Source organism: Raphanus sativus, chromosome 7 (assembly GCF_000801105.2).
Source record: "Raphanus sativus cultivar WK10039 chromosome 7, ASM80110v3, whole genome shotgun sequence".
In the NCBI taxonomy this organism is placed as follows: domain Eukaryota; kingdom Viridiplantae; phylum Streptophyta; class Magnoliopsida; order Brassicales; family Brassicaceae; genus Raphanus; species Raphanus sativus.
This window is the reverse complement of record NC_079517.1, coordinates 17,348,265-17,376,011: the sequence shown is the minus strand read 5'-3', so window position 1 is coordinate 17,376,011 and position 27,747 is coordinate 17,348,265. Positions and strand designations below refer to the sequence as shown.

The 27,747-nt window shown below is 31.9% G+C and overlaps 3 protein-coding genes and 2 long non-coding RNA genes across 7 annotated transcripts; 2 read left to right on the top strand and 3 right to left on the bottom strand.

The window, feature by feature from the left end:
• Window positions 1-1,128: 1,128 nt before the first annotated feature.
• On the bottom strand, window positions 1,129-5,012 carry LOC108817149 (uncharacterized). Of its 2 annotated transcripts, none has more exons than XM_056990357.1 (16): window positions 4,809-5,012; window positions 4,564-4,662; window positions 4,269-4,390; window positions 4,067-4,167; window positions 3,887-3,977; window positions 3,750-3,808; window positions 3,527-3,647; window positions 3,361-3,429; window positions 3,221-3,273; window positions 3,024-3,132; window positions 2,772-2,942; window positions 2,524-2,682; window positions 2,358-2,435; window positions 2,113-2,271; window positions 1,839-2,023; window positions 1,129-1,772 (listed from the first exon to the last, which is right to left on the bottom strand). In XM_056990357.1, the coding sequence occupies exons 1-16, from the start codon at window positions 4,939-4,941 to the stop codon at window positions 1,409-1,411; spliced, it is 2,073 nt and encodes a 690-aa protein (XP_056846337.1). In that variant the 5' UTR covers window positions 4,942-5,012; the 3' UTR covers window positions 1,129-1,408. The 2 variants fall into 2 exon arrangements, with proteins under 2 accessions (XP_056846337.1, XP_018445265.1); XM_018589763.2 differs by having other exon boundaries at window positions 4,269-4,360; window positions 4,809-5,011.
• A 2,060-nt stretch (window positions 5,013-7,072) lies between these two features.
• Window positions 7,073-11,698, bottom strand: LOC130497679 (uncharacterized). Its single transcript, XR_008936687.1, has 6 exons — window positions 10,698-11,698; window positions 10,510-10,625; window positions 10,355-10,401; window positions 10,160-10,208; window positions 9,951-10,061; window positions 7,073-7,508 (listed from the first exon to the last, which is right to left on the bottom strand). It is a non-coding gene; the product is annotated as an uncharacterized LOC130497679 (long non-coding RNA).
• A 584-nt stretch (window positions 11,699-12,282) lies between these two features.
• LOC130497678 (uncharacterized) lies at window positions 12,283-15,662 on the top strand. The gene is made up of 3 exons (XR_008936686.1): window positions 12,283-12,608; window positions 13,234-13,363; window positions 15,283-15,662. It is a non-coding gene; the product is annotated as an uncharacterized LOC130497678 (long non-coding RNA).
• Window positions 13,778-15,592, bottom strand: LOC108817846 (protein STRICTOSIDINE SYNTHASE-LIKE 8). The gene is made up of 3 exons (XM_018590661.2): window positions 15,306-15,592; window positions 14,617-14,871; window positions 13,778-14,523 (listed from the first exon to the last, which is right to left on the bottom strand). Exons 1-3 carry the CDS (start codon window positions 15,590-15,592, stop codon window positions 13,932-13,934), a joined length of 1,134 nt encoding a protein of 377 aa, XP_018446163.1. The 3' UTR covers window positions 13,778-13,931.
• A 4,500-nt stretch (window positions 15,663-20,162) lies between the features above and the next one.
• Window positions 20,163-27,632, top strand: LOC108833678 (two-component response regulator ARR9). 2 transcript variants are annotated; one of them, XM_056990740.1, is made up of 9 exons: window positions 20,163-20,857; window positions 20,940-21,020; window positions 21,463-21,936; window positions 22,040-22,348; window positions 26,157-26,414; window positions 26,492-26,598; window positions 26,711-26,788; window positions 26,967-27,037; window positions 27,111-27,632. In XM_056990740.1, exons 5-9 carry the CDS (start codon window positions 26,312-26,314, stop codon window positions 27,442-27,444), a joined length of 693 nt encoding a protein of 230 aa, XP_056846720.1. In that variant the 5' UTR covers window positions 20,163-20,857; window positions 20,940-21,020; window positions 21,463-21,936; window positions 22,040-22,348; window positions 26,157-26,311; the 3' UTR covers window positions 27,445-27,632. The 2 variants fall into 2 exon arrangements, with proteins under 2 accessions (XP_056846720.1, XP_056846721.1); XM_056990741.1 differs by lacking the exons at window positions 20,163-20,857; window positions 20,940-21,020; window positions 21,463-21,936; window positions 22,040-22,348; window positions 26,157-26,414 and having other exon boundaries at window positions 26,739-26,788.
• Window positions 27,633-27,747: the final 115 nt, after the last annotated feature.

Here is a 27,747-nt window from a genome sequence, read left to right as displayed (position 1 = left end):
ATTTGTCATGCTCCCATAATTATAGGTTTAGTCATTTTATGCTTAATTATTAATATTAGTTGATAAATAATTAATATTAAATAATAAATAATTTTAGTGATTTAACTGATAATTATCATTATCTTGAAAATAATTAAATATGTTAAAGATAATATCATAGCCAAACTTATACACTATAATTTAGTAGTATTAAAGTATTATATCTTATATTTTGGTTTAATAATATTAAACTGATTCTATGTATACATATATATTTCTCACAGAAGATATAATAATAATTTATCTTTTACGATAAAAGAATTTAGGACAATCAAAATCAATTATGTGATAACTTCTGAAAAAAGTTGACAGAAGATTCAAAATATTTATACTATTATTTGCAAAATATTTTGTTTGCTCTCATGTTTAAATTTAGAGCATTTTAAATCTTTATTATTCCTAATAAATAATTAGGTTATATTTGTTAATATATAATTGCCCATAAATTAAAAACAAATTTCATTAGTTTGGTATTCATCATTACCTCAATGATTCTATATTATATTATCTAAAAATATTTTACAACAGAAATATTTAAAATAAATATAATTTGTGTATATATGAATATTTTAAGTTTATTTTATGTAACAAAAGATATTTGATTAAAATAAAAAATAATATAAAAATAATATTTAGTTAGTTATTAAATATTATAAAAATATGAGAATAATTATATTCTAAGGTTTTAATTTATTGTATATAAATTTTATTATTTGTAGATAATGATATATAATATAAAAGATTAGATATATTTAAGATATTGCTATAATTTATAAATGTCTCAACAGCTTAATTATAATAGTCGAGAGGTCTGATTAATTGTTTTAATCGTTTTAGGCACTAGGCCATCACTTAAACACTAAGAAGTACTATCGATCTGTGTCAAAGTTACATTGGGTTTGATTGGTTGGGTTGTAGAAGGTGGTTTTAGCTTTAATTTTTACCTACAACCTTTAAAATCACCAATCATGCTTTATATTAGTTTTTAAAGCTACAACAAAAATGTAGAGAAAATGACTGTAAATACCTTATTTTCTAAAGCTCCATTTTTTTTTCTGTAGAAAATATGTTGCTAACTTGCTGTAACAATAAATTTTAAATCTATATCACTTAAAGCTAAATCAAAAAATTCTACAGCTTAAATCCCACAGTAAATTTTCTACGACCAAACCAATCACCCCCATTATTACCTTTAAGGCTTTAACACAAGAAAGCAAAACGATTTTGCTCTAATTCAGACATTTAGAGTAAAACATTTCAAGAACAGGTGTCGAAAATGTTCCAAAATTGTAAATATGATCAAAATATCTCTTAATGGACCCATTATTTTCTTTCCAAAGTAATATGCGGCCTCTAACAGCAAAATTTATCATCGGCGGCCTCTTCCCCCGCAACCACGTCCACCTCTTCCTCGGGAACCACTACGTCCACCTCTGCTTCCTCTGACAACATCCTGTTTCAGTCCAAGAGACTGAACTCCTCTCCTCCTGTTTCTTTGCCCGTCCCCATCCTCATCCTCTCTATCTTCTTCGTATGTGGATGAGCGTCTAGCGTTGAAAGAAATCTCCCGGGAACCTCCAGGACCGAACTTAACATCTCTGGAGGCTCGAAAGTTGCCACGCTGGTTCTCTATAGCCTTAAGACGCTCGCCCATTGGAAGACTGTCTTCTTTACCCAGTGATCTACCGTTGTGGAAAGCTTCAGCATGCCGCTCGTTTTTCACTACAAACAACCTGACACCAAACCTTTTACATCAAGAAAGAACAAAGAAAATAGAACGTATTTAGAACGGCACTAACTTTGGAGTTTTCGATTTCTTGCTTGGTCTCCCATCGTCTGAACCATGTGATGCATCAGAATCGCTCTTCTCATCATCATCTGTTACAGCTTCAAAGTGTTCATCTAACAAAGAAGGTTGTTTCGTAGAAGAAGCAACAGGGTGTAGAACACGATATTCATATGATTCCGGATCGATTTGGAAGTCCTGAAACCCCACAAAGAGATTGATTCTCAAGAACAGTGCAACAAAAAAAAGAAACAGACAAAAAGCCTCGAGAAGATTGCTGTTAATACCGGATTATGGAACATGTTGTCAAACCGACCACCAGAGAAATCCTCGCCACTAAGTCCAGGTTTCTTCTTCTTCGACAGTTTCTTTGCAGCTTCCTCATCCTCCTCGTTGTGGATGGTGGCTGCGAGATCACGGTTAACCTTTGGCAATTTTATCTTCTTCTGAAGGAAGCACAAGACACACAGAGATGTATGTAAGTAACCAACGTATCAAAACTATGAATCTGCATAGATCAGAAGTACTTAACTGTGATTCTCTGGATACGTTCAGCTTCTAGTTTCTCTTGAATTTTGCTTTCTCGGTAATTTTCAGCCACTGGCAAAGCCTGTAAAGAGAAAGAAAGAAGTTATAAGGAAGAAACATCTAGGAGATTAATCTAAAGTTATTAGTGTATGAAAATGTCAAGGACTCACTTTTTTGTAAAGATGGTGATTTATAAAGTATCCATGCATTTGAGCTTTAAGAAGATTTGTGCCAATCAAATCAGTCAGCTGCAACTTCTCCAGATCTTCCTTAGTCACGAACTTGTAATTATCGTAAATAGTTGTCTGTCCAGTTTCCTCCATCTCTTCCTGAGAACACAAGATTTTAAGCAAAAAGTGTTAGCAACAATATGGCCACACCAGACTGGGAAAACATTTTGAATCAGATATAAGTATACCGTTAGGTTTTCAAGAGGTGAACACCATCTAGGAGCAGGACCAAGTTCAGGTATGAAGTAAGATGGGATAAGGCTAGAGTTTAAAGCAAGAAGGATAAGCCCACTTCCAGGGAACACAGAAATGTCGTTTATTCCTCCTTCCGTAGGTTGGATGCTGGTCATACCTTCTCCCTGAAGAGGTGGTGGTTATCAAAAGCTGTATCTATTTCTAGTAGTATTTCAATACCAAAACATATGTTACTGGAAGCTTACCGTATTCGGATCCCATATTCTAACAATTTGCTTGTCAGTAGTAATCAGCTTAGGTTCTTGAGTGTTAATAGTCCGCTGCCACTTAATACTCAAAATTGGGCTCTCATATCTGCAAAAAATTTTTGCAGAAAAGTGAATGAAACACCGAGGAAACAAACCCTAATGTTATAGCTTATGTAATGGATATTAATACTTACATGTGATCCTTCACTTGTATTGGAGACGAAGTCCGCAAGTCGTATATGAACACCTGCAGATAACATAACGACAGCACAATCAGCAAACGATAGCTATATATATATAGCCAAATTGTGACAAATAAAATATAGAATCAAACCTTTCCGGCACTACTTCCGACAGCTACTTGAAGACCTTCGCTGTCGTCAAACTCTATAGCAGTAACCTCCTATCAGCCAATACACAAAAAGAAAAAGATTATCAGAAAGATTGATGTAATATTTAGAAGTCTATCAGTATATGGAGCATATGTTAGAATAAATTACCGCAGCAGCATCACCACCATGTGCAACCGCATTGATTCTAGCAGCAGATGATTTCATTCTCATATCGAAACACTCGACAGCACCATCCTCACCACCACAAGCAATCAATCCATGGAGATTGCTGGATGACAAAAAAAAAAAATTAAAAGTGCTCAAACTTACACAATAGTAATATGTAAATAGTGCAGTTCAAATATTCTGCTAGTTCAAATAATATACAAACCTTCTAGAAACAACATTCAGCGCTGGGGATTGAGTGCTGAAAGGAGAAAGAAACCTTCCCTAAGGAGAGAATGGCATGTCTCACAAATCATTAACATGGCCACACAGACTAGAACATCATATTCCATCGAAACGTACCTGCTCCAAGTTGATTCTGTAGAGATCTGGTGATGAAGCAGCGCAAAGCAGATCACAAGACCATTTATCATATGTCATGTCTCTCCCCATCCTACCAAATTAAATGTGAGCTACTAGACCAATGCCACATATATATATATATATATATATATCTCACAGACCAAACAAAAGCTAAAGTACCTTGGGATTCGTAAACTGTGGTGTTTCCCGTATTTGGCGTGTAGATTGATAGAACGATCAGCACATAAGAAGGCGAGCTTTGAGTAGTCATTATCCAATATCTGTAGAGCGCAACAACATACACGTTCTTGAAACCAGAAACAAGAACGGCTTAGAGACACGACACGACTCCATGAGTCATGATGAAGCAGTATAATGTTACCTCGAAATCAACTATCTCAGAGTCCAAATGTCTCTCAAACTTCAAAGCAAGGTGACTTAGCTCATAAACTTTGACCTGTGGTGGATGTATACCTGATTCAGCACACAAGGAGACATTTTTTTCTGAATTTCTTGTTAGGAATACTTGAGTATTGGGGGGGGATATAACAATTTTTTTTTTCATAATTTCGGGATATAAATCCTAAAAATTTGTAGGGGTCAACTTCAATGTTCATACGGCCCTAGGCCCTGAAAATACACACCAACAAAAGAGAAGAAAAAAGATAAAAAATTACCTGAAGCAATAAGATACTCTCCATCAGGAGTAGCTTTGATTCTAGTAGTGGCAGTCTCAAACTTCAAATCCTGAATAAGCTCCACTCTTTGCATATAATCTTTATTCAACAGAACACAAACCACAAAAAAAAAAAGGAGAAACATTCAAAGCTATCATTAACAGAGAAAAAAACTAAAGCTAAGAACAAAAGGAGGAGAGACATCGAGGCAGAGAATTAACGACTCATCAGATAAAAATACTTACGAGGATTTTTGCGGAGAGCTCGTTGCTTCTTAGGGTTAAGCCAAGAAGCAACATTGGGAGCAGATGAAACATGGTATAACTTAACTCCATTAATGGATGTCGACTTCAGTCTATCTCCATAAGAGGACATCATCAAAGCAAAGAATAATAATCCTCTTACGCTTTGCTTCCGGCAGAACTAAAGCGAGACAAGACGAGACGACATAATAGTTAACAGTATATAGGTTTTTGGTCTCTATTTCTTTATTGGGGTAAATTGAAGAATAATGGGCCTATATATTTTGTCGAGCCTTTTGAAACCCTAAATAGTTAATTGGCCTAGTTTAAGAATAATGGACCTTTAAAGGTTAAAAAGGTTTAAGGTAGGGTTTATTTAAATGTTTGAAGTGATTTGTATTAAAATGATAAATTCACTATTATTCAAAAGTGGATTTAAAAAACATTTTAAAATCTAATGTTATTGAATTTGATATTTTATAAAATACTATGAAATCTACTGTTATTGAACAAAATTTAAGTTGGAGATTTTAGAGTGCTTTAAGTGTTTCCAGAGTGTTTGAGGGGAGTTTCTTAGTTATAAAAATAAAAATACAAATCCCACTCGTTAAAAATCAAATCACTTCAAGTTTCATATTCAATACACCCCCTAGATTTTTCTTTGCAAGCACGGAGTAAGACTATGTACATTGGTCACACACCGATTCAACACCCTAAATTCCACTTTTTCATTCCACATATTTTCTCTTTCTTCCATCTAACAATTCAACACTCACTCATTTTTTTATACTCTTCAATGGTTTTGTTTAATAAAATTCAACACCTTATCCTATTATTTTTTATATTGTTAAAAAAATTAAACTAGTTTAATTAAAAACATAAAAAATGTGTTTTATTTTAGTTACATCTTTACAAATAACAATAATAGAAAACATGAATAGTAATTAAATATATTTTTTAAAAATATATTATTAAAAAGGTTTCAGAAACTTAATTTGGTATATTTTGGGGTTGGTTGAAAGAGTGATTTTGAAATTAATAGTTGTTGGGCTTTAGATAGTTAAAAGGGTAATTAGTAGAATTTTGATTATTAGAAGATTTATTGTTAGGATTCATTCCGCTAAAAAAATAGTTAAAGATATAATCAAGAGATTAAAGGTAGAATGATAAAATATGATAGTAGAAATAGAAGTTTTTTTTGGTATCCAAATCAAATGAACCAAGTCTCTATTTATGGAGTAGAAAAAATTCCGAATTTTGATATATAGAAGATAAATTTATAAATTAGTTTAGTTATAAATAATTGTTGTTGAATAATTGAGATTAAAAATTCATAATCTACACAAACCAATAAAAAGAAGACACATATGAAGAAGTGGAGTCCGTTTGGTGTTTATTCAATGGTTGAGTTGTTTCAACCAGTTGAACCCAAGTGTGCATTCAACAGCCTCATTATTTAAAATGATAGTAGAAATAGATTCAACACGTCCAATGTATGTAGTCTAAATGATCTCTTTGATATAGCTGTTCTTCATCATAGGTTAGTTTCAAGTTGAAGCTTTATGGAACTGTGATTGTTTGCATTGATACGATGTCGTTTTGAAGCAAAGGAACCTTGATTATTTTTATTTTTTTTTGAAGAAAACCTTGATTACTTTCTGTATTCAAGTGGAAGGAAGAGTCATTTGGTAATGTATAATGTATTTCAGAGATGATCAAACGTCAAAATCAATTAACTGTGGCCATATAATAAATTAATCTAACTATAATTATGTAAGATGGTTAATATCTAACTACATTATGTAAGATGGCCATATAATAAATTAATCTAACTACATTATGTAAGATGGTTAATATCTATACTATTAAAAGAAAAAGAGTCCTAAAAATCTACTTAAAAAGGTTGTTAGACTTATTAGACCTATCTAATACTATTTATTAATTAACTGTTTTGGCCATATAATAAATTAATCTAACTATAATTATTCTAACTATAACTATGCAATATCAATCAATGCTTTGTATCCTATATTTTTTTCCTACAGTTAAACGGAAATTATAACTAATCCAATCAAATTTATTTAAAACACATATCGTGGTTTCCATCTTGATCCAATTGATTTCATATTATTATACTTTCTATATACAAAAATTCTCCTAGACACGATTTAATAGTTAATATAGATTGACTGTAACATTAAAAAGGAAAATACAGTACTCACGTGAACATGAATCTGAATAGTATTTAACTTTTTGTTTTTTTAAATAATATATATTTTTTTAAATCTGGATAATTATGCTATTACAAACTATGAAAATGTTACAGACGGTAATTATGCTATTACAAACTATGAAAAATACTTAAACAAAAAAAAGATGAAATCAAGGGGATGTTTCTGCATATTAAATAGTTTGGAGTCCAAAACAAAAATGTACAAAAGATAAAAGACAGGTGAGAAAATAATCTATAATTCACCATTGTTGGTCGGGCTTTTAATCTCTGACCATGGAGAGACGACGACGACGAAAAGTCTGTAACAATGCAATGGAGACGGCAGCCACGAGCTGAGAGCACGACATGGAGGTGGAGCTGAGCACTCCGTATCCACCACCATGTCCATCATGGCCTCCATTGTCACTGCTTCATACGGGACTGAGCCTAGCTCATAGTGATGTTCTGACCATCAAGCTGTCCATTAGTCCCTTCAATAGAATCATTAAAAAGATTTCTCATTGAGCTTCTTAAAAAAAATTTGTTCATCAAGAAAAGAAAATTATTTTTCTTTGGTGGTTCATGATGAAAGAGAAGCGAAAAGAACTTTGATTCTTTAATCTTTCTTGCTTTACATTTTAAAAATCAAGACATAAATTAAATAAAAATAAATATTTAGTTTAAGTAAGTAACATGAGTTGGATAGTTGGCTGTAAGTTGAGAGTATATTTGACAATTTTCACATTGAAAATGTGTGACAAATGAGAAGTGTCTTATGTTGTTATTGCAAATAAAGTATGTATGGATGTAATCTTTTCTTGTTTTTGGAAAATATGGTAAATAATGAAAAATTACCAAATCAACATAAGTAAAATATCTTCTAGCTACTTTCTTTTTTATTTGATTCCACCGACTCTGCTATATATTGGACTTGTGTGTGAGCATATGGGCTTCATATATCAATTATTTATGGGCTTCGAATTGGGTCTGTTTCTCCAAGTTGGATGGACCAGAAATAAAGTGTATTAAGCAAAGGAGATTATTCTCGTACGTCGGTTACGGTTTAGTTTGACATGCAAGAAAAGGAAATATGAAGGCAAGAGACGGCTAAGGTTTGACTATAAAAGAAGACCATCCGTGAAGGTTGATATGATCCGAGAAAAACCCGAAGGACAAGAGAAGTAAAGAGAGAGATCAAGAGTAGAAGAAACTAAGAGACATTGTTCGAGTCATGTCTCTAAGAGATAGAGTTTCTTTGATCTTCTTATTCTTTATTAGTGTCATGTTTATATGAGGAGAGCGCATAGAGCGTTTGTGTAAACCCTTTTGATTGATAGTGGAAGTTGTGGGAGACGGTTCCCACCCCAGAGGTACCGCAAGGGAACTGGGTTAAAAATCTTGTGTCGTTAATTATTTAAGCAATCAAACGATCGATAATTCCTAACAAGTGGTATCAGAGCAATCCAGGTTTTGATTGCGGGTGTTAGTGAGATTATGGAGTCGACACATTGAAGGCTTGGAGTTGAAAGATCAAAGGGAAACATGACGTTTAAAGAAGTACGAGGTTGCTGAAGACTTGAAGACTGATTTCCGCTGCAATCACAAGGTTATTGTGATGTTTAAAGTTTCTGGATACTCGAGGCTGCTAAGTTTATGGAATCAAGATTTTTTGGGAGAACGCATGGAAGTAGACGGTTTTAACAATAAGAAGTCAAGATTTTTTGCTGTAAAATCAGGTTGTATCTTGGCTTGTTCTAGTTGTTGAAAGTTTATTCAGTTTGGTGTTCAAGGAAGGGTTGATAAAGCAATTGGACTTACAGATCCACGACTAGGGGACGCCTTAGGAAGGGATATGCATGTGTGTAAAAAGCTTTTCGACAGTATGTTAAAAATCTGAGATTCAAGAGAAAGGTTATAGCAGAAGAGCATAGAGGTGAAATATGGAGTCTGTTTGAGGCAAAGCAGGCAGGGAACTTATGAGTTCATATAAAATCAGGTCTGATAAAGTCTTCAAGGAGGGTTAAGTGTCAGGGATAAGGATCAGAGTTTCAAGAGCTAAAGAAGAACACAAAGGATGTGTTAGGTTCTGTAAGAAGAGATGCTTGGACTAAGGGTGCGTCGAAAGTCTATCTAGCAAGGATGATGGCTTGATGGCGGGTTCTGTTAAGAGATAACAGCGGTACACAAAGGAGTTCAAGGTAGATTTAATACGGAAGAGTCTGGTTAAACAAGAAGAGATGAATGAAAAATTGTGTCGAAAGTCTTCCCAACAAGAGTAGTTAGGAGGCGTGTTCCATCATGGTTGATGGCGGTACAAGATGGATTCAGTCTGTGGTTGTTTAACCATAAAGCAAGGTTTTGTTTTTGAAAAAAAAAAAGGAGCTCAAGTAAAGCTAAGAGAAATAAAATCTAGCAGTAAGGTTTAATACTGTTGGTACAGGTTCTGTTTAAGAAGAAAGCTGGATCAAAGTTTATGTCGAAAGTCTATTTAGCAAATGTGGTAGCTTGATGGCGTGTTTCGTTAAACCTAACGGCGGTACAAAGAGGGATCCAAAGCTGTGGGGTTTAAACAGGAAAGCATTTTGAATCAGAGATAGTTTCACGGGTTGAAGCATATATGATTCAGGGAGGTTATTGCATTTGGTTCAAAGGAAAATGATTCGGAGCTAGGTGCACCTGAGAATCAAAAGGATACTAAAAGGAATCAAGTTGCAAAAGGAAAAATGAATTAAATCAACATAACAGATTCATGAAGGTCATGGAGGAGGCTGTGTGATTGATTGGGTTACAGTAGTTTAGCTTCAGGCATGAGGCAAAGATGATTCTAGTTAAAGGAAAGGGGCTTACGTTTTCTGGAAGCACTACAAGATTTCATTACTGGGTAAAGTTTAATGATGAGAAGTGCAAAAACATATAGAGGTAAAGGGAATTACCTAGAGATGAAGGGCGAGGCTGACATCTCGCAGTCAAGGTGTAAGGTATCCGTGAAGCATCAGAAGTCGTGCACTGTTGTTTCTTGTTCAAGGTGGAGCAATCTTGAAAATCTGAAACGATTTCAAGTTCTGAGTTAAGGTTCTCTGGAGAAAAAAAAAAAAAGGAGAACAGAGAGGCATAGGAAATGATACAAAGGTAAAGAGGTTACCTGAAGTTGCAGGAAGCAACAGAGAAGGTTGTTCTTTCGTCATGAGTAGCTGGAAAGAAACAAGGAACCAAGGGTTAGGTTTCACGGGAGCTACTGTGTGAAGAAAAAGGTTGAAATCCAAGTTGTGATTTCACTGTCTCGGATAAGTCTGAAAAATTGCAGAGGCTACAAGGATGGTTCAAGTTTGTGGTTTACCAGAATCATCATGGGAGCAGAAGTACTTCGACTGATCACCGAAGAAACTGCAGAAAAAAAAAAAAAAATTAAAAGTTATGATTTTAGATAGCCTAGAGAAATCAGAAGAGAGACAGAACAAATGGAGTAGTTGCAGGCTTTATTAAGGATGTTACCATTAAATGGAAATAAAAGATTATTCCACGTTCAGGTGGAGCTGTGGAGAATGGTAAAAATAAAGTGGAGCTGCTGTGGATAAAGAAACAGGTACAGCTTGATTATGGGTTCACGTCTGCAAATACAAAAATCAAAACGAAGTAAGGACGATTTTGCAGAAACCAAGTGTGTGGTACAAGATAGTTACCTTGGATTTTTCTAGGCACAGTCGCGCCAATGGATACCGACAGGGGTATGTGGTGATGGTCTGACCAAGAGGGTCAATGGAGGAGATTACATAAGTAAACATCTTGGACAGTGGAGGTGGCGAAAGCCTTCGCCGGACAAGCTGTAGAGAGAAGACAAGCCATTCCATTAGCTCTGTTTGCAACTTGTCACAGAGATGAGTCAGTGGCTGGAGGCTCTTGAGCATTGATATCACAGGATCATCGATGAAGTGAATAGAGAATTCCTATGGATGGTGATAGCTTGAGAGAAGATGGAAACTTGAGAGAGATTGTGAATCTCTCTGGATTTTGAGCTCAAGAAAACAGAAGCAGTAGGGTTGATGGTGGTGTAATCGATTGAAGAATCAGAGCTCAAGGTGGAGAGCTCAAGGTGGAGTAACTTGGTCTGAGATTGACATCAAAGTCATTGCCGGCGTTGCAGTCACATTGATTTCAAGACAAGTTTCTAGATCAAGATGGAATTGTGTTCAATAGAGAACCATCAACAGAAGATAAATAATCGCATCTACAATATCACTATCGAGGAAGATCAAAGGGTTTAGTCAAAGGGGCTGGTGGCAGCATCTGAGAAAGAAGTTGTCACAGATATTGTCTTGGTCTGATGGAGAAATCAAAGGAGAAGATGAAGTAGAAGCTTCAGGGTTTTCTCAGAAAAAAACAGTGGCAGCGATTCGCGGAGAGTGCAGTGGTGATTGGAGAACTCGTCGGGAACGGCAGAACTTCCGGTGAGATGGCATCGATGGCGTTTGTTGAGAAGATATCTTCTCGTCATCGAGGAAGAAAGAAAACTTCTTTTGGGCTGGGTCAAAGTGATAAAGCACTGGGCCAAACTAAAATAAATGAGAAGAATGAAGCCCAAGGTGGAGATTGTGAGCATATGGGCTTCATATATCAATTATTTATGGGCTTCGAATTGGGTCTGTTTCTCCAAGTTGGATGGACCAGAAATAAAGTGTATTAAGCAAAGGAGATTATTCTCGTACGTCGGTTACGGTTTAGTTTGACATGCAAGAAAAGGAAATATGAAGGCAAGAGACGGCTAAGGTTTGACTATAAAAGAAGACCATCCGTGAAGGTTGATATGATCCGAGAAAAACCCGAAGGACAAGAGAAGTAAAGAGAGAGATCAAGAGTAGAAGAAACTAAGAGACATTGTTCGAGTCATGTCTCTAAGAGATAGAGTTTCTTTGATCTTCTTATTCTTTATTAGTGTCATGTTTATATGAGGAGAGCGCATAGAACGTTTGTGTAAACCCTTTTGATTGATAGTGGAAGTTGTGGGAGACGGTTCCCACCCCAGAGGTACCGCAAGGGAACTGGGTTAAAAATCTTGTGTCGTTAATTATTTAAGCAATCAAACGATCGATAATTCCTAACATTGTGTCTCCATTCTTTGAAGTGTTTCAAGCCTTTTTCTCCTTTTACGAATGCATTTGCTTTCAAGCAAGTGGTTGGGTCTATATCAAGCACCCTTATCGCAGGGTTCTTAAGCAGTTTTTAGGGTAATTACTAATTAAGAGAAAAAGAAAAATAGGTATTAAGGCAAGGAACGTATACGAAAGAAGAGACGTGTATGCGAAAGAAGAAACGTCTTCTGTTGGACACGTGTGTTGGTAGGAGAGAAAAAACACGTTGAGAGGAAAAAAAGGTCGAAGTTGACGAAGAAACTCGGTGGTCTCCTCCATGAAAAATCTCCTCGGTGCTCTCCTCCTCGACGAAGAATCTCGGCGGTGGCTCTCCTCGGCGAGAAATCTGGGTTGGCTCTCGTTGACGAAGATTCTCGGTTGCTCTCCTCTCCTCAACTCAGAAAATCGTCGGTGAGTCTCATCGATGAAGACAATCGTCGGTTTCTGCTCCTTCTTAATCGAAAGGTAATCCTGAGTTTTTAGTTCTCCAACAACATTGATCTGTTATGTAATTTTGTTCTTATGCGTTTCTGATAATTCTGAGTTCAGATGCGTTTCTGAGTTTTTGTTCTTATGCTATCACTTCATGTTCTTATTGGTTTAGTAGATTCTCGTTAGGTGGCTTGGTGTCATGATCTAGATTCTTGAGATGGCTTGAATCGTTTATGTGTTTGTGTTTCTTGTTCTGCTTATGTAATGGGCATGATGATCCTGAGGAAGGTGAAGCTTTTAGTGTAGTATTTTTTTGTTGGTGTTGTTTTCTCTCTGTATGATTTAGGAAACATGGCCACGCTTTATAAGTGGAAGATCGTGTAAAATTGTTTGATGGTTCATTGGTCTTTGATTCTCTATAAAGTTTTGAGCTTTACTTGTCTTGTCTTCTTTTTTTTTCTTACTGCCTTCAAACTGATGATGATGATGATTTTTGTTTCTTTATAAAGAATGTAAGATTTACAACTACATGATCGTATGAAATTGCTTGATGGCTAATTGCTCTTTGTTTCTTTATAAAATAAAATAAAATCTGAGTTTTGGTTTTGATTAGCATTGCAGTTTGGGTTTCAATCTTTTCAATCCTTTGTTAATACAGAGGCAACAAGGATGGATTGACCAGGCTTTGAGCTTGGAAGTGACCAAGCTGCATTCTCTTCACAGCAAACAAACGAACAGAAGCAGCTATCTATGCATGGAAGAGAGGATTACAGAACAAGCAAGCAGTAGTAAGTGGTTATTAGTTAGAGATTCATTGTCTTGAGATTAGTTGCATTGAATCGTTATAAATAGGGCAGTGAGGCTTAATGGTCAGATTAAATCCAAATACTCTCATCTTCCTCAATGAAAGTGTTTTAATTTTTTTTTAAAACCCATAATCAAAAGACTTGCAATAAACCACCTAAATGTTCAAATCTTTTTCTAAGTCTCTTAATTCATTTTAACACTTTAAAAACTATTAAAAAATAATTAAGAAACCCTTTAAGGAGTTTAGAGATAATGATGCTCTTTCTCACCTATATGCGGTCTCCTTTATTTTACCCGTTGGATTGTCTTTGTTTCCCTACTGGTTCTTTTCTGTTTCGTTCTCTGTTTTCTTTCCTTTTTAGATTGGCTTGTCTTTGTCGAAAACAAGATCCAAATTCCACACACACAACAATAACAACAATACCAACAAAGTCCACTCACACAACAATAACAACAGAAACAAACAAAAACAAAAGATACAAAACAAAATGCATTGCGCTAGTAAACAAACCACGCCACGAACATTTTATTCATTTTGCGTTTGGTCACTCATTTGTTGCCCTCATAAACAGATTTATCAAGAACCCAAACGGCTGGCCAATACACAGACCCGATCCATAACTTCCCATCTTCCCTCTCATAAGCTTCACTAACATACTTCATCGTTGTCCCTTCACTATCCTCAAGCATCTCAATAATCTCTCCGGTCTCTCCAGAGAGTTTCAAGATTATTCCATGAGGCTTCCCTCCGTTCATGAGATGAACCACTGTCTCCAACTTCAATGTATGCATGAAAAACTTTCCAACCCAAGAGTGAATCAGAAACAACCTAGTGAACAAATTGCTCTTGCAGTGCAACGCGACCCAAAAATCACCAGTAGGGGTACGTCGGATATTGTCCGGAGGGCCAGGGACCTTGGCGAAAACCTCGGTGGTCCCGGCCTTAGGACCTTTGACCCATATTCTGTGGAGAATACCCGTACCACCTTCACAGGTGATTACAAAAGATCCGTCTTTGCTTAGAGCTAAACCATTAGGTAAATGAAGTTTGTCCATTATAACTTTGGCCTCTTTCTTCTTCATATCGTATCTAATTACTCTTCCCACTTTGTCCCCGGATATAGACACGTAGAACACTTCCCTATTGAAAGACAACATACATAACACATTTTACAAGTCAGTAAAAGTCCACGTAGAATTGTAACAATAAGAAAAATGTAAAATATTTAACAACCCGAAATGGTATTTGTCGCTGCTATCATTGAAATAGAAGACGTCTTCCTCTTCGTCTATGTCCATTTGGTTCGCAAACATAACTTTGCGGCCTTCGGCTTCATCAACGACTAACTCGGCCAAGCCTCCTTCTGGTCCGACCTTCATGACCCCAAAGTAACCATCACAAATGTACAAGTCTCCTGTTTTCCTGTGGAAGCTAAGTCCCAAGGGTCTTCCACAACTTGGTACTACTTGATTCCTCGAACAGTTATCTCTTCATCAACCAAAACAGAAACAAACCAACAAAAAGTTAAATGGGAATACTGAGTAACACCCTGAAATCTAGATAAAAAATTCACACATCTAAGAGCATCTTTTAAAGCTGGTTTCTCAAAAATAAGAGCATCTTTAAAGCTGGTTTCTCAAACATAATTTCTCCGATGTAATATAGTTTAGATATATGATTAAATTTTAATAACCAAAACAAAAAAAAAGTTGTACAAACAATAGAAACACAAGTAGATCTGATCTCTCGATATATTTTTTTCTGCAGTAACGATTATCTACTTTTCAGGTTCTTTCTCCAACTTTTTTTTCTCATTCTGTTATATTTTTTATTTGAGATACCCTTTTATTTTTAATCTAACTTTGAATAAAGATCAATAAAAAGTCCATTTGATCGCAGTGTCACCGACAGACATAACAAACCTGTGAGGAGAAGTGTAGGCGAAGTCGACCCAGCCATGTTCTTCGCCACGCCATTTGAGGATGCGACCGTCGGTGACACCGACATAAGGGCCTTCACCTTGTGAATCAAACTCTAAGCTCTCTGGTCCAACGCCGGGGAGAGGAATGGTCTTAGCCACTTGAAGAACGTGTTTCGTACCCTCTAAACGGTCCGGCTCGATGATAGTTGACCAGAATAAATAGCAAACGACGGCTAAGATAACCGGAGCGGCCGCGACAGGCGTCAGAACTCTCCGACTGATTGGCATTATCTCTCTCTCTCTCTCTCTCTCTCTCTCTCTCTCTCTCTCTCTCTCTCTCTCTCTCTCTGGCTAATAAGTGAAAGGGAAAATGTGTGAATGATATGAGACTGACATTAATTACTCTATATAAGTATAGAAAAATAACTTTAAAATAATACTAACAGTTAACAATCAGATTTTTTTTTTTTTTTTGCTAAAATTAGGGATTAACAATCAGATGTTTCTTTCTTTTATTTAAAATTTTGGATACAACACACGTTTCAATCAGCGTTGTCGCTTGGTGAAAACAGCCGCGTGTTTGTCGAAAAAGGTTTAGCATTACAATAGAAATTAAGTTGAACTAGGTGGCTGCCTTAAAAATTTTTTTTTTTTTTTTTTTTGGCTGCCTTAAAAATTTGAGGATATAGATAATTTAAATAATATAATATTTGTAAACTCACGTAAATTATTTATAAACACGTTTATGATGCATTTAGTTATTGCAATATTTTTTTATCAAAAGTATACGTCTTATATATGTATATTATGATATGATTTATATAGGAAAATAAAGCTATTTTTACCACTGATTTATAATAGAAAAATAAAACTAGAACTATATTAGTTTTATTAACTACTTTTAAAAAATGTACTTTACATTGTTTACAAATAGACTATTAATGAAAAGATGATAAAATATTATATATATTTTCCATAGTTGTTATAATTAGATAATAAAAATGATTATGTATAAGATTATATAGATTGGTTGACATCAACATTAATTGATTTTAAGATTTCCTCTTTTATATTTGATTAAAATAAATAAAAATTAAAAAATTATGAACCAATTAAATTATAATATTTTTTAAAAATTTAATTTGTTCGACACTTAACAAAATTCACTTAATTGGTTTAGTGATGGATCGAATTAGATGTCGTTTTATAGCAAAATTTTTCGTTTTAAAATAAGTGTCGTTTTATTATTTCAGTATAAAATTTATTGATTTTTTTATAGGATTAGGTGTATTGGTAATGATGTATTTATCTAGTTATATACAAAATTAAATGTTTTATTAATTTGTATGCCGAAATCTAGAACGACAAGTAAAATGAAACGGATCGAGTAAATTTTATAAGAAGAAGCATGCCACGTACACGAATCTTCTCATTTAAACTATTTCAATACCTCGAATAAACAAATTAATAATTTTATAAAAAGAAGCATGCCACGTTCACGAATCTTCTCGTTTAAACTATTTCAATATGTGACACAATAAAAAATATTTCGATGGGTTTTTTTTTGTCCTTATCATGGAACCTGATCAAATATAAATACATATTGCTAAAAGAAACATGTACACTTATCTGACTAATAAAAGCCTGAACTTTTGTTGACTTATTTAGATTATTAAGAAACTTACGATTGACTGACCAAATTAGCACACCGTTAAACGAGAGTTAAGACAGCGTTAACCCAACCTTAACTGTTGGCGTTAAGTGAAACGACGTCGTTTTGTTTCATTCGATTTGAAAATAAAAATAGGTAGATACCGGGGTTCAAACCTAGGTTGTTTGGATCAAATAACAAGGTATTTTACCACTAAGCTAGTGGCACATTCAATGTCTGAACAAACACGTTTACTTTTATTTGGTATTGATTTTGAATATAATAAATTTTCTAAAAATTTAAAAAGTCTTTAAAATTCCAAAAATTTGAAAAATAAAGAATTTTTTTATAAAATTAATTTTGAAACTGAAATTAAAAATAAAATTTTATTTTTCCTTTAAAAAATCAAAAATCTTCCAAAATTTTCATTTTTAAAAACAAATTCCAAAAAACGAAAATTTTCATTTTAGGATTAAAAATTTTGAAAAAAAAAATCGAAAATAACAAAAAATAAAGTTATAAAGAAACTTGAATCTGAAAATAATCAGAATCTATAAAAAAATAATTTTTTTTATTTTATTTTATTTTTTATAAAAAATGCCAAAAAGAAAATTTTCATTTTTCAAATTATTAAAAGAAAATTTGAAAAAATAAAAAAATTCAAAAAAAATTCAAAAAAAAGTGATAAAAATTTTCAAATCTGAAAGCATATAATAAGAAACTATAAAAAATAAATAATAATAATAATAATAAAATATATTAGATGTCAAAAAAATAATAAAAATATATATATTTTTTATAGTTTCTGATTATATGTTTTCAGATTTGAAATATTTTAACTTTTTAGAATTTTTTTTCGATTTTTTTTCAACTTTTTTTTATAATCCGAAAAATGAAAATTTTCTTTTTTGGAATTAATTTTTCAGTTTTTAGAAAATTTAAAGATCTTTTTAAGTTTTTAGATATTTTTTTAATATTCAATCAGTACCAAATATAATTAAATGTGTTAGTATATTCATTGATTGAGCCACTAGCCGAGTGGTAAAGTACTTTGTCATTTGATCCAAATAACCTGGGTTCAATCCCAGTGGTCGACTTGATTTTATTTTCAAATCGTGTAAAACGACGTCGTTTCGTCTCATTTCAAAACGACGTCGTTTCACTTAACACCAATATTTAACGATGTCATTTTTCTGTTAAATTGGCTGACGGCGTGCTAAATTGGGAAGTCAACGAAAATATCAATACTATTAAAACAGGAGAACTTTTTATCGACTATGTTTTGGACTATAAAAAAAGTCATAACAGTCCAACTAAAATAATTTCATTAGTTATTTTCATATAATGTTTTCTAATCTAAAAGATATCTATTAATATTTCAAGATTTGTAAAATAGAATTAATTTAACTTCCTATTTTTTCTCTTACAACTAACTTAATAATATTTTCAAAATAAGATATCTAAAAAGATATTGTCAAGTATCCTTTTCTAAGATTTTATTATAAAAATATATTTTATTGTCTTTTTATTTAAGATGTAAACATAAATTCTTTTTAATATTTATTTTTAAATAATCAAATTCGTAATTTATATTAAATAAATTATTAACAATTATTAATTATTTCATTATAGAATAAAAAATAATATTCCCATAATGTTTATATTCATAATTAAATTAATACATCAACTAATAAATATAAAGTAACTTAATTAATTTATTATTTATAAATCATAAAATTAAAGAATAACATACATTCATGAATTTTATCACATATTTCAACGTATTAATATAAAATATTAAAGTAAGATATATAAAATAAGATTGCAAACATATGTAACATTATTAATGAAATTATGCATTATATTTATGCACTTTCAAAACGCGTATCAGAATCTAGATATATCAAGGCATATAATATAACTATTCTGGATATTAAAATAGGATCATTCTAAAAGTCTATGATTTTTTTTCTAATTTTAAATATTTTACACAAATATTAAGTTTATAGTTAATAAGTACATGATGTTAAAATAGGGTTTACCTGAGTTTTAGGTAAACTTTTAATAGAAATAAATATTTATATAAACTTATTTAGTTTAACAGTTCTTAAATAGGTTATTCGATTAAAAATATTTATTGAATATGATTTTACTTAAAGTTCGGGCCTATATACTCGAACCGTTCGGTTTTCGGTGTGGATCGGATTTCATATTGGTTTTTTAGATATAACACTTTAAGAACGGTTCAAGTATATAGGCCAAGTCTAATAGAGTATAAAACTTTAATTTTCGGATCGAATCCGCGTCGAGTTTTCTGGGTACAAATATTCTTGACGAACTATGTTAGGTAACTATTAAAAATATATAATATATTGCAAACTTTAAGAATAACGTTTAAAATAATTTCTTAAATGCATATAGCGTATTATTATGCAACTTGACATATTTAATATAGTACCAACAATTATATTAAATGAATATTAAAAATATGAATAAAACACGCAAATATAAAAATTAAATTTCTCAGAAAAAATGAAACAAAAAATATACCTACCCGTCCTTTTAAAAGGCGGGTCAAAATCTAGTTGTTAATTAATTCTAAAGTCAATGAAAAGTTTGTGTTTTGTTTGACCAGTCCATATGTCCAGGTTTCTTTTGGCAATTCCTACAAAGTTCAGTGTTTTTTTGGCCGAGTTCCCAATAATATACACGTTTACAATTTTGTCAAATGGCTACAGAATCGTACGCACAAAATACACTGGTCCTCTCAAATAATTCAACACAAACATACTGGCGTCTTCTGTTTGTGTTTAGTCCACTATCTTTTTGGCTTTTTGTTAGCGTTTTTCCAAAACCATTTTGTTTTTAGCACATAGTTTTCTTTGCAAAATGAGTTTTATTTTTTACGTAGGACCCTCGTTTTTAGTTTTTTCAAAAAGCAATATACAACCTATTATTCCATTTAGTTGGTCACAAATGCTAATCAAATGCAAATCTCGATCCAAGTTGTGTTTTTCAAAAGACGTTTTTCCTTACCACCACTTGCGTCGCAAATGTTTGAAATCAGTACCGACACTGTCATATCCCGGGCCTAAGCCCAATTTCTAATGACAAGACCCACAATGATTTTCAATGATTTGGTCCTATGTAAAAAAATCTTTTGGTCCTATGTAAAAAAATCTTAAGAGTTTTCTATTTTCTCTTCTACAAAAAAAGATAATTTTTTCCTCTAGAAAACATAGCAAAATCATGTTCAGTTACAGAGAATAGTCGCTAACCATCAGAGCTCCAATGACCAGAGTGTAGCCTCACCGGAGAAGAGATCTCACCGTGTTTCGATACCTTCTCATCGTATCTTGAATCTTCTGTTCTTTTTCTTCTAAATCCAGCAACTAGTGAGGGTAAAAATATCCTAAACTCTCTATTTTAGTTATTTCTCATCTTTTTATTCTTTAATTAAATTGTTTCATTTGAAAACTTGATTATTTGGTTCTAAGCGTTTCCTATTCATTTTAAGTACTATTTATGAAAGACATTTGAATTCATCCTTGAGAATGAGATTTACATTGGTTTTTATAAGTGTTTTTAGTTGGTTAATACAATGTGAATACATATCGTCTCTTTTAAGTAAAAGACAAACATGACAAGGGGAGAATAGCTAACCCAATGATCAAGAGATAAAAGAGAATACCTCTTCTCTAGTGCAAGAGCTAAAAGATAAAGAGCTTCTGGAAGAAGGAGAGATGGTAGACATCCCGGATCTGGAGAATCACGACTTGATCGAAGAAAGCATATCCAGCGTTATAGTAAATGGACTGAACCCTCTAGTACATAAAATTGGAGGGCTAGTCAAAACCCTCCCACCAATTTATGAGTTAGAAGATTGCGTTCGAGGAAGAAGAGTAAGTGCAGAGTTTAATTCTTTTTCCAATCAAATAGGGACATGCACCACGTCCTCTCTCATGGTTCATGGTTTGTTAACAGATGGATTGTTGCTCTAGATCAATGGACACAAAACCCCAATCCAGATTTCTTGTGCAGGATCCCTTTTGGATCAGATTAGAGGTATCTCAATCCATCTTTTGAAGAAACAAACAGTAAAAAGTGTAGTTGGCCCTTTAGATATGTAAAAATAATTAAAAATAGAAAAAATATTTTTAAAAATTATTAAAATTTTAAAAATAATACATAAATTAAATATTCATACAAGATTTATAATTATTAGATATATACAATTTTAAAAATTAACATATAATATTATAAGACTAATAATATTATAAAAGTTAACAACTAGTTTTATGTATAAACATTAATATATCAAATATAATAATTAATCAGATTAAAATTATAAAATAGTTTAACAACTAGGATATGACATTTGCCTTGTGTATGATGAATCTAACAATACTAAAAGGTCATTATACTCAAAGGAGAGGTATGTCACGTCCTCAAAAATAATCAGCCAATCAGGGAGAAGTTATTTAACACGTCGTTTACTCATAATCAGAAAGTCAATAATGCTGGACTTCTTTCTATGGCGTTAAACTATTTACTCTGGCCCAAAATGAGCCCACATGAGTACCCTAACCTCCGAATCGATGGCAGCTTCTATCGACTTCCCCTCAGTCACTTCGTCTTCCCCGCTTCGACTTCTTGAAACCTCTGTTACCGTGATCCCACTTCTTATCAATCAATAGTTTTGTATACTTCCCTCTTTATGAATTTGTTTCGCATCCCTCCCTCTCTCATCCTTTATATACTACTGTTTTTCATTCCTTTCTACAAACCAAAACATGCCATGAAATCAAATTGCAAGTCCCCTGTCTCCTCCACCAATGATCAGAAAGTTATGTTCTTCAAAGATATCTCACCAGGTCCCCACGAAGCCCAGTTAAGCTACCGTCTGATCCATTTTTGGGAGGCTCAAAACCCAGTAAGAAAAACAATTATTGGTCTGGAAATGCTCCTCATTGACGAACAGGTTTGTGAATTCTCCAAAATTTATTTTCCACTGATTTTATTTCAAACATGGTCGTCTTCTATATTTTCCTTCTGTATTATGTTAATCTTCACATCTTCTACAGGGAATTGTTATTCAAGGATTCATTTCATCAGGATGTGTTAAAAATATTTTCCTGACATGAAACAAGGATCAGTTTACAAACTCTTCAACTTATACGGATCCAGAAACAAACTGGTATATCGGGTTGCTGATCATAGCGTAACCGTATCTTTCTCACACAACTCTATCATGTTTTTTAACATTTGCACCAAAAAAAACTCTATCATGTCGGTTCTTGAGGACAGTCCCATCCCTTTTGACGAAGAATGTTTCCGGTTCCATTCATATGAGGATTTTGAAGCTAACTATGATCTCAAAGGTGATCTTTGCGGTAGGCACTATAAATTTTCAAAACATCTCTAAGTTACATTGTTTTATTATTGGGTGTAGTTTTATTCGGTGTAGGCTTTAGCCTTTCTTCCTGCTTAGGGCATCTCCAACCCTACTCTATTTTCTACTCCAAACATCATTTTGGAGTAAAATCTTCTACAACCCCACTCTATTTTCAACTCCAAAATGGAGAAATGGCTAGGGTTACTCCATTTATGGAGTAATTTTACACATTACTCCATTTTGGAGTTAAACTTTTTTTATTTATGAAATGGTCCTTTAATCTTTAATGTTCTTATTTTTTACTTAAATAATATTTTAAAATTATAAAATAACATGAAAAACAAGATATTTCATTATTTAATAATTTAACATAAAATGCATAACATAATTAAACAACATAAATAATATAAAATAAAAATAACATAATATAAGTGATTTAAATGTCCGATTTCAAATTTCTTTTTGCTCGATTTAGGAATATCAAAGATAAAGAAACTTATTTTTCATTATGAAATGCATTAGTTGATCATTTTGTGGGGAAAATATTCTAATTCTTATTATTGAACCAACTTATATATTATGTTTTATTTTATTTTTATAATTTCTTATACCTTTTAATAATAAACTAGAATTTGACATGCGCAACCGCACGGGTATTTGTTTTCAGTTTTATATAAATATATATTTATTTTAAATTTTAGTGGTATACATTTTAAACATTAATTATATATCTAAATGTTTATATAACTATTTTAAATACAATAGTTTTATGGGCAATTCTCTCAAATAGCACTTTTTAAGTTTTTGTCACAAAAATAGCACTCAAAAATTAAAATGACCAAAATAGCACCTTTTTATTTTGGAAAATTAAGATCTTGTCAAAATCTTTGAAAAAGATTTGTTAGAGTTTTTAAAATATATATTTATATTTAAAATGAAAATATATCAAAAGATTTTATGATTAAAGTAGTTAAAAGATTATATATAATTAATCTTAATAAAATACATTTCATAAAAATTAAAGGATGGTCCAAATTAATAATCACACATGAAAAAATCATGACTTCTGTATTAATATATAAGATGTTTAATTTAAATAACTTATATTTTAATGCATTTTTGGAAACATAAAATAGTTGGAGTTAATTAGTAAATTTTTATAAGTATAAGATATTATTAACAATTAGTAACAATTTTTGGAGTAAAAAATGAAGTAATACATTGAGTAAAATCTTACTCTATTTTGGAGTTACACCATTTTGGAGTAATACATTGGAGATACTCTTAGATAAATAAATCTCAGTTCTTTTTAAAGTAAAGTAAAGTTATTTATTCAAGTTCTTAGAGTTTTGGTGTGTCTTAAACTATTTATAATCATTCTCTGAAATAACTCTTGGAAGAGACACCCGTTGATGAATGAAATTCGTTTTGTAACGCTAACTAGCACAACTTGTTAACCTTTGCCATAATTTCTATAACTAAATAAGATCTATTATCTTTAAAAAATTATATGATTAATATTATAATTTAATATATATTATTTTAAAATAAATAAATTATATACTAATTTTATGATAATTTTAAAATTGTATATTGTTACTGGTTTACCAATCACTTTATTAAAAGTTTTAATAAGAACAAACATGTTCTACAGCATACTGTTACAATTTCTTCTTAGGATATACCAATCGAGGATAAGAACAAAAATATCAGACAATTACAACAAAAACATTTGGAGAAAGATATTGACAGAGTATTTTTAAGTTTTCATGAATCTTCAAAATAAGATATTCGAACTTTTAATGTAGCATTAAGATTGAAAATTTTGAGAAACTTAATATTTTGCTGATAAACCTTTTAAAATTAAAATAGTAATGTTGCAAATATTTTAGTTTTTACAACCAATATAAGAGATACTTTTGTAATTTTTATAAAATTTATTTAAACATGATTATAAGAAATTTTAATAATAGTACAACATTTCAATTAAATCCTAAATTTTAAAATGATAAAGTACAATGCAGTAATGCACTGAGAAAAAATAACTAATAATGGAAAAACCATAAAATTATTAACAAAATAAAAATATTGAATCACGCATCTATCAGTAATTATATTAAAATAGTAATTATATGGATTTAATTATAGAATAGTGTATTATAGAATAGTGTATGTACAATGCAGTAAGTGTGCATTGGACGTTAGAGCAGTTATACATGTAACAATCTTAACATTTATACTCAAATAAATTTGTGTATGTACAGGGAAAAACAAACATTTCATACTCAACATATGGTAATATATCTAATTCATATCTGACTTAGTCTGTGTCAAAATATATCTAAACTTATATAATTCAATTAAAATATACCCGATTTTTAATATTTTGGTGAAATCATACACTAATCGCCACATCAATGCCATGTCATCTACTTTCGCTCGCGTGGTTTCTACATCAGCTAATTTTGCTGACAAGAATGTTATGTGTACATTTTTAAAAAAACTAAATATTAGTCATCATTTAATAAAAATGAATTTTTAAAAATGTAAAAATCTCGTAATTTTTTATTATTTAGTAAAATTAACAAAAAATTAATCAATTAATTAACTAAATTTTAATCATATATAAGAAATATGTTAGTAAATGTTTTGATTATATCACAAACCGTCCTTATAGAAACTATATATGTGTTGTATTCAATGCTGGTGTCGCAGTTTTGTTACACTTTATTAATCATGGGAAATTTATTTATATTTAAAAAATTTAGATCAACACAATCATGATTAATAAAAAGTAACATGTCTGTAACACTAGCATTGAATTTGAATTATTACAACACATATATAACTCTTATAAAGACGGTTTGTGATAGGATCAGAACATTTACGAATATATCTCTTATATAAGATTAAAATTTAATTAATTATTATTTTTTGTTAATTTTACTAAATAATAAAAAATTATAAAATTTTACATTTTCTAAAAAATTATTCTTATAAAAGACTATTTAGTTTTTATAAAAAAAAAATTATACACATAGCGTCTTCGTCAGCAAAATTAGCTGACGTTCAAATAAAAATATATGATATGGCAGTTGATGCGACGACTATGTATGATTTCACCAAAAAATTATAAGTAGAGTATGTTTTGGTACGACCATATAAATTCATGTATATTTTGGTATTAAGTCGGATATAAATTGAACATATCGCGATATGTTAGATATGAAATAGTCATTTTTTCGTAGGTACAATTATTTTATATTATTTACAAAACCAGAAAATTTTATCTTATAAATCTAACAATTAAGTTTCGTTATACACCAATTTATTCAAAAACCAGAGTACCATTGAAACTAAAATCTTTGAAAAATATTGAACTTATGGCTTACATTCACAAATCTTTTGTATGTACATCGTTTTAAATTTGGTGTAAAAACAAAAGCCGTTGTGGTCAGTAGCATGGAAAGCAAAGCTCACCTCATATCTAATCCTTAAAAAATCACCATAAAAGATTTATTTGAGAGATTATTTTATTTATTCTGTTTTTTCTTTCTTCCCTCTGAGTTGTCTTCTTAAAAAAAAACATTTTTCTACCAGAACTTGCTTTCTCCACAATTCAAAGCTAATTACTTTTATTCATTATTCCCTCTCTCTTTTGCATATGATTTGGTGGAAGAAGAAAGAAAAGAAAAAACATATAATCAGATCTTGTTTTTAGCACAAACCCTATTTTTTATTTCATGTTACTTTTTTTTTTGGTAAAAATGTAAAGATATTATTACCAATTTTCAGATTTTTGACAGAAATACAATGACAACAAGGAGCAAAGAAAAAAAGAAAAACTAAACAACATGTATTGAGATTAAAGTAGCAGCAATCCCGAAGCAAAGAATAAGAAAAAGTCCGAGACTTTACATCTGGTTTCAAGATTCAAGATTAGATCTTCAAGCTTTCTGCAATGGGTATGGCAGCAGAACCGCAGTTTCACGTTTTAGCTGTTGATGATAGTTTATTCGATCGTAAACTTATAGAGAGATTGCTTCAAAAAGCTTCATGTCAAGGTAAGAAATGTCTTTTGTAGCTTATAAGAATGAAGAAAATATCTAAGCTTTTTTTATGTTTTTGGGGTGTTTTGCAGTGACAACTGTTGATTCAGGCTATAAGGCTTTAGAGTTTCTGGGTTTAAGAGAAGGTGTTGAGAGTAACGACCCAGATGCAGTTTCGACATCTCCTGAGATTCACCAGGTTCGAAAAGTTTGCTTCTTTCTTAAAAAAATAATCACTTCAATGTTAAGTTTACAAGTCTTTGTCTAGTGGAAGTTTGTTTTGTTCTTGTTTGATTGTGACTTTTTGACAGGAAGTTGAAGTGAATCTTATCATTACAGATTATTGTATGCCAGGCATGACTGGTTATGATTTGCTCAAGAAAGTCAAGGTACTTGTTTTTTTCTCTCTCTTTTATAATCAAGAAAGTGAGAATGTTAATTAGGAATGTTTTGCTCTTTGTGATTTGTTTATTTCATATCTTTTATGCTATTTGATGAGTTGATTCATAACATCTTTTGATTTATCCAGGAATTTTAATATAAACTCTGTTTTTTTAATTTTTGAAGGAATCATCAGCTTTTAAGAACATGCCTGTAGTAATAATGTCCTCTGAGAACGTTCCTGCAAGGATCAGCAGGTAAAGAACCAATGAAAGATTGAATCTTTGAAGTATGAGTGTGTGACCCTTTAGTTGTGTTAATCATGAACAGATGTTTAGAAGAAGGAGCTGAGGAGTTTTTCTTGAAACCAGTAAGATTAGCTGATCTCAACAAGTTGAAACCTCTTATGATGAAAACAAAGTTGAAGAAGCAGAAGCTGGAAGAGATTGAAAAGACTTCAAAAGACGAAAATGGAACCGTAGCAGCAGTTGAACCAGAGGTCAAAATCTTGCCTCTTCAGTCAGAACTAGAACCGAAACAAGTGCATCTGCAAGTAGTACAAGAAGAGCAAACATTGAGTAGCAACAAGAGGAAGTCGATGGAAGAAGGGCTGTCAACAGATAGATCACGTCCTAGGTTCGAGGGCATCACAACCGCTGTCTAGTTCTATCGCCAATGATGCTTCTTTTTTTTCGGTTTATTGATTTTAGAGATTTGTAGGATTGCTTCCACTGGTACAAATACATGGTTTCAGTAGGGAATGCAGAGGGGGAATAGGGATGGATGATGATGTTTATATGTACATCAGTTAATCTTACATGGTGAATAATAACCCAGTCTCAGTTTTGTTCACTCCTCTTTTTAGTTTTGCTTTAAAGAAATTCAACTTGTCTATCTGAAAATGGTATATGAAGGATCTGTAGATATGTAGTTTTAAATTCAATTTACAGTGTTGCTCTATCATGTA

Coding starts and splice junctions, on each gene's coding strand:
- LOC108817149 (XM_056990357.1), bottom strand. CDS start 4,941: ATGATGTCCTCTTATGGAGATAGACTGAAGTCGACATCCATTAATGGA. Junction 3,978..4,066: donor CACAGTTTACGAATCCCAAG/GTACTTTAGCTT, acceptor TTAATTTGGTAG/GATGGGGAGAGACATGACAT. Junction 3,274..3,360: donor TCGGAAGTAGTGCCGGAAAG/GTTTGATTCTAT, acceptor TGTTATCTGCAG/GTGTTCATATACGACTTGCG.
- LOC108833678 (XM_056990740.1), top strand. CDS start 26,312: ATGGGTATGGCAGCAGAACCGCAGTTTCACGTTTTAGCTGTTGATGAT. Junction 26,415..26,491: donor TCAAAAAGCTTCATGTCAAG/GTAAGAAATGTC, acceptor GGTGTTTTGCAG/TGACAACTGTTGATTCAGGC. Junction 27,038..27,110: donor GTTCCTGCAAGGATCAGCAG/GTAAAGAACCAA, acceptor AATCATGAACAG/ATGTTTAGAAGAAGGAGCTG.
- LOC108817846 (XM_018590661.2), bottom strand. CDS start 15,592: ATGCCAATCAGTCGGAGAGTTCTGACGCCTGTCGCGGCCGCTCCGGTT. Junction 14,872..15,305: donor GCCTACACTTCTCCTCACAG/GTTTGTTATGTC, acceptor TGGTTGATGAAG/AGATAACTGTTCGAGGAATC. Junction 14,524..14,616: donor AGCGACAAATACCATTTCGG/GTTGTTAAATAT, acceptor GTCTTTCAATAG/GGAAGTGTTCTACGTGTCTA.